The sequence below is a fragment of the Panthera onca genome, chromosome E3 (genome assembly GCF_046562875.1).
Source record: "Panthera onca isolate mPanOnc1 chromosome E3, mPanOnc1 haplotype 2, whole genome shotgun sequence".
Lineage (NCBI taxonomy): Eukaryota > Metazoa > Chordata > Mammalia > Carnivora > Felidae > Panthera > Panthera onca.
The window spans coordinates 5,027,261-5,037,769 of record NC_138354.1 but is presented as its reverse complement, the minus strand read 5'-3'; the positions used below and the strand labels follow the sequence as shown (position 1 = coordinate 5,037,769).

General features: G+C 50.2%; 1 protein-coding gene across 2 annotated transcripts in view; it reads right to left on the bottom strand.

Moving 5' to 3' along the window:
* Window positions 1-10,509, bottom strand: part of CYTH3 (cytohesin 3) — a 175,789-nt gene that overhangs the window by 98,188 nt on the left and 67,092 nt on the right. Inside the window, exon 1 of one of the 2 annotated variants that reach the window (XM_078439719.1) lies at window positions 2,645-3,179. The exons of the other annotated variant lie outside the window; for it this stretch is intronic. Within the exon in view, the coding sequence (XP_078295845.1) occupies window positions 2,645-3,164 (520 nt within the window). The 5' untranslated portion in view covers window positions 3,165-3,179. Of the gene's footprint in view, window positions 1-2,644; window positions 3,180-10,509 lie in introns of those variants that run through there. 2 annotated transcript variants of the gene reach the window in all.

The window sequence follows — 10,509 nt, the reverse complement described above, 5'->3', positions numbered from 1 at the left end:
AACAGGGGAGGGTCAGAGAGAGAGGGAGACACAGAATCCGAAGCAGGCTCCAGACTCTGAGCTGTCAGCACAGAGCCTGACGCAGGGCTCGAACCCACGGACCGCGGGATCATGACCTGAGCCGAAGTCAGACGCTTAACCGACTGAGCCACCCGGGCGCCCCAACTGTAAAGAACTTTAAAATTTTTTTTTTCAACGTTTTTTATTTATTTTGGGACAGAGAGAGACAGAGCATGAACGCGGGAGGGGCAGAGAGAGAGGGAGACACAGAATCGGAAACAGGCTCCAGGCTCCGAGCCGTCAGCCCAGAGCCTGACGCGGGGCTCGAACTCACAGACCGCGAGATCGTGACCTGGCTGAAGTCGGACGCTTAACCGACTGCGCCACCCAGGCGCCCCAAGAACTTTAAAGAGGTATATTAACTTCAAAACCTCCCCAAATACTCAAATACGAGCACATCAAATGTGTATCATAATTGCTATATGATTCTTATTTCAAAACTGTAAGGCTTTCATTTACCCAAAACCATATTTATTCCAAGATTGCCAAATTTATTTTTAAGCGTCTCCTATAATTCAAAGAAGATAATAAACCTTATCAGTAAAGGTTAAAAGTTATTTTCCGGCACCTACCATGCTGCTGGGCATTTTAGTAGACAAATAAACAACTGGTCATTGACAATTGTTCTAGTGGATTAAATTGTTAAAAGCAATCACACCCTTTTCCCAATGCACGGGGTTTTTTTTTATAAGGTTTTTCTTTAATTCGAATTTGAAAGTAATGCATATCATTCCAGAAACTTGGAAAACAGAAAAACGTTACATTCACATTACATTACGTTGCTTCCACCAGGACATATAAAGCAACTGCTTGTTTCTAATGGTTCTAACATTTCATCAATAAACTTCCCATAATTTACCTCGCCTTCCTCCTATAGGGCATTGCTATTTCCGATTTTCTACTACTACAAATTGTATCACGCACATCTTTGAGCATGACATTTTTGAAAATCTCTCTCCTGGGAATACAATCTTGAAATTAGTAGCCCAGAGAAAGTTTTAAGACTTTTGATACTTAATAACATCCTTTGCTACAGTACTCAAGATCTGTAAACTGCTGGGCCACGCTGACTTCCTTTTCTAATCTTTATATCTGCTTTTACCTTCAAACCCGTCTCCATGTCTTTAGTGACAGGAGTCGGAAACGCCTTCCAAACAAAATCGCCGAGCCGGCTGCCTACCTTGACTCTGATGTCAAATGCTTAAACGTGATGCCTGTTTACTCTGTAAAAGGGAAAAACTGCTGTATGCCTGTTGTGTTACCCAAGTTGTGACAGGCAGGAGGCAGGGGATCTGGGGAGAATCCATCGCTTAGACTCTTCAGGCAGACAGCCTGGCTTGTAGGAGGCTCTGCAACTCGGCTCCTTCTTTCCACAGCACTTTCTTTCGAAAAACAACACACCCACTCGATGCCACAGCGCTATCCCTAGCTTTAACTATGAGAACTGAATTCGACAAATGCCACCAAGCCTGCCAGCTGCCCACGATCACAGCCGCATCGCTTCTTGGGGCACAAACCTCTCGGGCAGCACTTACAGTCTTAGAAGGCACCTTGATTAACCAACCACTTCAACCTGAAAGCGCTCGATACTGCTGATTCTCACAGGCGGCTGCAGCCTGTAATTAAGATTTTTTTTTTTTTTTTTTTCTCAAAACGCTCCCTTATTACAAGGGGTTCTGAAGATCCCGTCTGTCGGCATCAAGGAGATCTTCAGCCAAAGTAGAGAGAACCTCAACTTCGGGTGTGCCTGCAAGACAGGGGTGGTAACCCCTCCGCTTTCCAAACCAACGACCCCACTCCACACACGCGCGTAAATGCAGCTTCACGGGCATGATTCGCAGCATGACACGACAGTAATTTGCACGCCACTAAGTCATCCACAACAATTGCAAATTAACTGGGCGTCAGGCACACAACCCGGCTCTTGCTGCTCTCACCTGAGCGCGGGATGCCCCGGGCTTATTTGGGGGGCTTAACCCGGAACGTCCCCCAGTTCATAAAATGCCTGTGCCCCGGCTGCCCACTCCTCGTTGAAGCCTCCCCACGCACCACTTGTGACCTAAAGCCCGGCACACGGGCACACGGCTTTCAACCTTGTCCCTCCACCCGCCCCTCTTGGACCCCGAGGATCCCCAATTCGGAACTTTCCCCTCCTCATTTCTCGGGGATACCCCGCTTCCCACCACCTGGGAAGAGACACCGAAGGGTGGGGAGGGGGAGGTCAGCCTCCTGCGGTCGGGCTCCGGAGGGCGTGAACGCCCTTGGCGACGAGAGGCGGGGAAGGTCGCCCCCAAGGTCCCCCGCCCCGGGAGGGCGACCCCCGCGCCCTGCCCGAGCCCCCGGGCCACCCCGGCCGCCAGCGACCCCGGCCTCGCCCCGGACCCCCGCTCGGGCTCGGAGGCGACCCCGCCGGCCCCCCTCCGCTGGGCCCCGGGCCGACGCGCCGCGGGCCTCGCCTGTCGCCAGCCGGCACGGGCGCTGCCCGGACCCCCGACCCCGGACCCGCCGCCCCGCTCCCGTCCGGCGCGCCCGCGACCCCCGCCCCAGGCCGCCAGCCCGGGCCGGCCACACCTCCGACACTCACCGCCGCCGCCCTCACCGCCGCCGCCGTCTTCGTCCATGTTGAGGCCGCTCCCGCTGCCGGCGAGCCCGGAGCCGCGGGCGAGGGGCCGCGGGCGGTGGGCGCCGCGGGTGCGGAGCGCGCGTGCGGCCGGGCGGCTCCAGCAGCGCGCGCGCCGGGTCGCGGCCCGGGCCTCCTCCGGCCGGGCGGGGCGCTCTCCGCTCGGCGCGCCGTCACGTGACGCGCAGGCCCCGCCCCCGGGCGCGGTGGGCGGGGCCCGGGGCCGCGCGGCTCCGCCCGCGGGAACGCGCCCGGCCCCTCCCGGACTGCGCCGCGCGGGCCCGGCAGGGCTGAGACGCGACTCTGGGCGGCGGGGGAGGGGGCCCGGGGCGCGGCGACCCCTGCTGCGCCCTCCCCCGCCTTCGCGCGGCCTGGGGACTCGCGTGGGGTCCCGGGCGCGGGATGCCACTTCTACAGACCCCGGCGCCGAGGGTCCTCCTCGCACGTGCGCTCCGGAAAAAAAAAGCTCAAGAAACGCACACATTCAAAAGTCTGGCCTCGCCCCTTGGGCCCCGCGGCATTTCCGAGTAACCGGCTTTCTGATGCATAATGAAGACGTTTTTTCGCTGGCGACGAGCGCACTTTAAAATTAGCAGAGTGTAAGGCTGGACCCCACACCCGCACACCTGGGTTCCACCCTCAGCTGGGGGCTGGCCCGGCTGGCTGGCCTCAGATGCTCTCGCACTGTCTCTCCAGTCTCCCTTGGAGAGCTGCCAGCTGCCCTGGATTTATGATGCAGAAGGAGCTCTGAATTCAATTTCCCGTGGGCACAGCCAGGGTCCTAGGCGCAGGCCTCCTGGGCAGAAGGCTTCAGCTCGGCCTGCCCCAGATCTGTGGCTCTCCTTTCTCCGTCCACGTCTTGCTTCCAGTAACTCCCCTGAAGCATTGAACGTGCGCCCTCCCTAGCCTTTCTGTTCATTTCGCTTGAACCAAATTGCATTAAAGAAAAGGAAACACTGTAATGGAGGAGATAATTCATCTCTAATATCATTTTCCAGCAACGATTTTATATTTACAAATGGCCTGTTTCCTTCCGCTGTCATTTATCAAAATGGAAAGTTTTCACCTTTTCGTTCAAGGTTGTGGGATGATTCCTGAGTGCAATCTCCCAATAACCTCGGGAATTAGACACCCAGCGTTCCTGTGCTTCTTCAGTGACCGCGCACACTTCTGGGTGTCCCGAGATGGACGTTTAAGGCCCAGCCAACAGACGCGGCTTCCTGATCATGTCCCTGTCAGCTCGGTTATCTTGAAGATAACAGTATGGTTACTGAGAAAAATGGCAGCACACTTTGAACTTGATAATGTAATATGTGGAGCTTACTCAAAGATACTATCAATTATAACAGCTTTTAAATGTCAAATTCCCCATTCTTTAGGTTTCTTAACATGTGATCCAAGGTGCTTCTCTCAAAGTTTGAATCTGAAAATTGCTCTCTGATGTCCATCTAAGACAACTTCCATCAGAATAAAGCGTGGCCCAGTTATCTGTAAGTACAATGTTAGATTATCCCCCACAGTTCAGCCAGCGCCTCCATTTTGACAAAGCCTGCAAAAATGTTGGGGTAATAAAGGCTTAGGATGTCATTTCCGTTGTTGTTGTTTTTTTAGTTTATTTATTTATTTTTGAGAGAGAAAAAGAGAGAGAGAGACAACAGGGGAGAGCAGAGACAATGAATCCAAGCAGGCTCCGCACTATCAGCAAAGAGCCCAACGCGGGGCTCAAACTCACAAACCGTGAGATCATGATCTGAGCTGAAACCAACAGCTGGATGCTTAAATGACTGAGCCACCCAGGAGCCCCTCATTCCTGTTCTTGAAGGGAGAAATTAGAAGACTTCAAAACCTTCACTACTCAAAGAAATTACTAACTAAAGGGGAAATTAGGTTAAAAAAAGAAAAGCTGTTTTTCAGTATCTCTTAAATCCCACCAAGATAGCATTTATCTAATCTGCACATATTCAGGTTGCCCCACATAGAGGAACATTAAGTATCCCAGTTACCCACTAAGATAGGCATTTGCTTTATGTCCAGCATGTGTGTGGTTTCATCAGAAGTTGAAAGCTTTATAAATGAATTTGTAAGAAAAACAATTTGTGCGGCAGACGGGGCTCCAAGATAACAAGTGTTAAACCTGAAACCCTGTTGCAATCCCTCAGTTAGACAATAAGTATTTAGGAACCTGCTGTAGTCCAAGCACTGTCCCAGGTGCTGGGAAGATGATGATGAAAAAGATCAATTCGGTCCCTGTCCTCAGGGGACTTAAGACCTGGAAGGATTACAGCCATTAGGCAAATAATTACACAAATAACTCTGAAATTGAATTTTGATGTCCTAGCCTATTTCCAGACTTTCTCACAGTGTTTGCTGTTTCCTGTGTATCAGCTTTGCAGCCTTGAAACTCCTTCAGACAGAGACTATAGTCTATATTTATTCTGCCTCCACGATCCACCACAGGGCCTGGCCATGTCAGAGAAAGGGAGAAAGCAACAGCGTTTGTTACTGCTGCTGAATGAACAGGGCCATCCAAAGGAGGACACCTCTTGAAAACATGTTGAAACCCATTTATCAGCCCTCTGACCATTGCAGAAATAGTTTAAGAAATCAAGAATGTGGGGCGCCTGGGTGGCGCAGTCGGTTAAGCGTCCGACTTCAGCCAGGCCACGATCTCGCGGTCTGTGAGTTCGAGCCCCGCGTCAGGCTCTGGGCTGATGGCTCGGAGCCTGGAGCCTGTTTCCGATTCTGTGTCTCCCTCTCTCTCTGACCCTCCCCCGTTCATGCTCTGTCTCTCTCTGTCCCAAAAATAAAAAAAAAAAAAAACGTTGAAAAAAAAAAAAAAAGAAATCAAGAATGTGCACATTCCGGAAAGGTCAGAGAACTTCTCCTTTGTGCATCAATCTCCATCCTCCAAGTGGAAGTCTGTGAAACTGGACAGAAAGTGTCCTCTCCTAGCACTCAAGTCACAAGAGCCAAAACCCTGCCAAGGCCTGTGTCTTCCTGCTCAGCCAGAAAGAGCCTGCCTAAGCCGCCTGCATTACCCATGCATTCAGACCCCGCACAGAAAAGCAGAGACGGCAGTGACTGTCAGCAGATGGGAACCTCAGCTAATCCGTTACATCTGCTCAGGGGTCTGGTCCAGTCCAGGGAAGGCGCCGCGCACACAGCAGCCAGCTCACTGTCAGCTCACGGTCACAGAAGGAAAATAATGCTTTCCGAAATCTAATTTCATCTCGGAAAGAAAACATCTCGTTGGAATAGAGATGACCTTGTGCACATTAGCATTCCCCACTCTGCCCAGGCAACCAATGGGGTCTAAGTGTCAAGACACATCCTCATTAAATTTTCAAAAGCCCAGACATCATGTCCTTGATGGCTTCCGCCTCTCTTTCCAGTTTTCAAAACGGTCCACCTTGGTCTTGTCCTCTCCCCTAGAATCCACACAACTGACAAAGGTTCCCTGGCCTCAACTTCCCAAGGGCAGCTCAAGTCCTTTTAGACTGATTAGTAACTTGCATCTCTGCTGGAAAAGGCACTCGAATGTTGTGTTAACGGTAAACTCTGAAAAAATTAATTTAGCTACCGCTTCAAGCTATTTGTCTTTGGGTAGAAAGGCTTTATACCCACTCAAGGTGACATCGGTATAAAGAATTATTACACGCAAGGTGTCTTCTATAGTAATAAAGAACTGGGTTGTTTTTATCTAGCTCTTCATTTTTATAGTACGTCCCTGACCTACCAAAAAACAAAATTAACTTTTTTTTTTTTTAATTTAAAAAGGTCCCCTTTGGAAGTTGGTCAGAGTCTGCAGCGTGCAGCTTGAAGTCACCAGGAAACTCCACCCTGGGGTTCAGAGTGTACTAACGGACAAGCAATTAAAAAGAAAAAGGGTGAAAATGACAAACATAAGTACATAGAACATCTGTCTGTGATCACGGTCCTCCAAATAGAAAGTGAGCTCCTAGCCAGCAGCTAAGTGACAGAACACACATCACTGAGTGCCATGTGACCCCCAGGGCCTGCCTGTGTGCACGCAAATGGAATTCTGCACTTTGACGTATAAGGCCTTGAGTTCTGGTCATTTGTTGCCTTTGTGAAAAAGCCCCACAAAAACCAGTAAGGTCGTTAGGTCTCGGCCGTGATGCATCACAGAACATCATGTCTTCTAGGGGGATAATGTAGTCTCTAAAGTCAGATGGCCCAGGGGCTTCCATTTCTTGTCTGTGTGGCCTTGAACAGGTTGCTTCACATCTCTGTGCTCTACCTTCTGCATCTGAAATGGGACCACCACAAACTCTGCCCTGTACGTTCTGGGAGCTAGAACTACCTGCTACCATATACAGGGCATGGTGCACAACAGGTGTCAGTCGATCCTCATCATCATCAAGAACAGAAGTATATGGGGCGCCTGGGTGGTTCAGTCGGTTGGGCGGCCGACTTCGGCTCAGGTCATGATCTCGCGGTCCGTGAGTTTGAGCCCCGCGTCGGGCTCTGTGCTGACAGCTCAGAGCCCGGAGCCTGTTTCAGATTCTATGTCTCCCTCTCTCTGACCCTCCCCTGTTCATGCTCTGTCTCTCCCTGTCTCAAAAATAAATAAAACATTAAAAAAAAAATTTTTTTTTTTAAAAAAGAACAGAAGTATAGTGGGCGCCTGGGTGGCTCAGTCAGTTAAGCGTCCAACTCTTGATTTCAGCTCGGGTCGTGATCTTGCCAGTGGTGAGATCGAGCCCCGCTTCGGGCTCTGTGCTGGCAGCGCGGAGCCTGCTTGGGATTCTCTCTCTCCCTCTATCTCTGCCCCTCTCCCACTCATGCTTGCGTGCACTCTCTCTCACTCAGCAATAAATAAATCGACATTAAAAAAGAAGAAGAAGTATAAAGTTTCCTCGCTCACTCATTCACAAGACCGGCAGAATCCGTGTAACGAGATGGGGAGGCAAAGCTGAATCTCAGTAAGGGCTCCCACTGTCACTGCCACCTTCTAGCTGCTGTCTTGTCCTTCACATCTGCCTTCTGGAATGTCCCTTGCCATACACTCCATGCCCTCTGCTTGTGAATTGTCCCACACCTCATAGCTGAACGGTCCTCTAAAGAACTGGGTTCTCACAGCCACAGTCCCATATGTGCAGTGGTGTAAAGGAATCTGGGGACTCTGTGCTCTTCCTGTGATGTCACTTCATTCATTCAACAACCCGTTTCTTAGCACCCCCACCAAGCAGGCCCCAGGGTTTCGACAGGAGCCAGCAGCCAATGACTTTTGATGATGGACATGTCAGACCTCAGCACCCAGGGTGACTTTAACAGCCTTGGAAACCTTTACTCCACCCCCTGGCAGGGGGCAAAGGCTCTTTTTCTCGGGGGGGGGGGGGGGCGGGGGGGGGGAAGGGGAGGGAAGGGAGAGGATCTGGTGTGCACACACACCACTCAAATACATCTCCCCCAGTAACAGATTAGTCATATAAATTTAATCGTTACAGATCTGCTGCTTGATCAATACAGTTTTAGTATTTAATACATGCTGTTAAAGTTTATCACTGCGGTGCCCTTGGGTGAACTGCTAGTGTTTTGTCTCTCTCTCTCTCTAAAAATAAATAAAAACATTAAAAAAATTCATTTTTTAATAATGTAGTTTAGGGGCGCCTGGGTGGCTCAGTCAGTTAAGCAACTGACTTCGGCTCAGGTCATGATCTCGTGGTTCATGGGTTCAAGCCTCACACAGGGCTCTGTGCTGACAGCTCAAAAATAAATAAATAATAAAAACATTAAAAATTACAAAATAATGTTCTTCAGGGGCACCTGGGTGGCTCGATCGGTCCAACTCAAGCGTCCAACTCTTGATTTCCACTCAGGTCATGATCTCACGGTTCATGAGTTCGAGCCCTGGGTCAGGCGTCATGCTGACTGCTGACAGTATGAAGCCTGCTTGGGAGTCTTTCTCTCTCCCTCTGTCTCTCTGCCCCTCCCCTGCTCACACTGTCTCTCTCTATCTCAAAAATAAATGAACTTTAAAAATTTTATAAAAAATAAAATAATGTAATTTAGACAGACTTCTGATTCCAGAAAGATAGAAGTGTTTTTCTCTATTGCTCCCACTCGGTACCAGTCCATGGACATTGCATATGAACCAAACACAAGAAGACCCTGAAAGGAAACAAGGAGAGAGGGACTAGGCACCTTGGGACCCAAGGAGTGACATGATGGTGAGTTCCTTGGGTTTTCTTTCTTTCTTTTTTCCCCCCAATGTTTATTCATTTTTGAGAGACAGAGCAAGAGCAGGGGAGGGGCAGAGAGGGAGACACGTAACCTGAAGCAGGCTCCAGCCTCTGAGCTCTCAGCACAGAGCCGGATGCAGGCTCGAACTCACAAACTTCAAGTTCATGACCTGAGCCCAAGTCAGATGCTTTAACCAACTGAGCCACCAAGGCACTTTGGGTTTTCTTTTTGCCTCAGAGATCCCAGACTTGAACTGGAGAACCAGAAACCCAGAAACACCAACCGGTACAGACAAAAAAAAAAAGGAAAGAAAAGCCCCAACAAAAGCCTGCCCTCTCTAGCCAAAGGATCAGGAAAAGTGCAGCCTAGCAAAGCGGAAAACTTTTAGACAATAAGGTTGTACTCCAGCCAGCCGCACCCCGACCAATGTCAGCGAAAGGCTGAGTGGGGAGCCCAGACCTCCACCCTCCTCAGCTGAAAGGAGGTGTCCCAAGCCACTGCCTGCTCCCAGAATGGGATCAGAGAAGGCCAAGCAGGAAACCTGGACTTCATCCCAGCCAGGCAGTAATGAGGGCCCCGTTCCCCCCCACTGGGGTGATGTCGGAGAAAGCCTCGGAGAGAGTCAGGACTTTGACCAGCGGCAGTGACAAGGCCATCTGGTCCCTGAGTATCAGTGGAGGCCATGTGGGGAGCAGTCATGAGGTGCCCAGACCTTCCCAGCCAGAGTGGTGTCAGCAGAGGCCTGGGGGAGCCAGAAACTCCATCTCCACTCCTCCGTAACCAGGTATTCTTTCCCTCAACCCAGGATGTCCACAGACACCAAGGGGGGGGCCTGGATTCCCGCCCCCACCCGCTAGTAAAGGGGAGGAATCCCACGCTTCCTTTGCTGGAGGCGTCAGAGGAAGAAGGCATAAACAGAATATTTATCTAAGACTGCATAAAATACCGAAAAGTCCAGGATACAATTGGAAATCCCTCATCACACCAAATGGGATGAAAAAAGACAATTGGTATATGACACCAATCCCAAGATGACAGAGACGTTAGAGTCACTTGAGTAAGATTTTTGAAGCAGTCAGTAGAAAAATATTCAATGAGCAATTATGAACACGCTTGAAACAGATGCAAAAAGAGAACAAAACATACAAAGGAAGAGAAGGTACAAAGAAGAACCAAATGGAAATTGTAGAATGGAAAAAAAAAAAACAAAGTTTTTGAATCAATGGATGGGGCGGCAATAGAATGGAAGTGACAGAGCTAACAATCAGTGAACTTGAAGACAGAGCAACAGAAATTATCCAGTCTGAACAACAGAGAGAAATTGGGCTATAAAAAAATGAACAGAGCCTCAAGGATCTGAACTGACATTCGCGTCATCAGAGCTCTGGATAAAGAGGAGAAAGAGGGCACAGTAGGAAAAGTATTCGAGATTAAAAGAAAAAAGAAAAAAATAGGGGTGCCTGGGTGGCTCAGTTGGTTGTGTGGCCGACTTCGGCTCAGGTCATGATCTCGCGGTCTGTGAGTTCGAGCCCTGCATCAGGCTCTGTGCTGGTAGCTCAGAGCCTGGACCCTGCTTTGGATTCTGTGTCTCCCTCTCTCTCTGCTCCTCCCCTGCTTGTGCT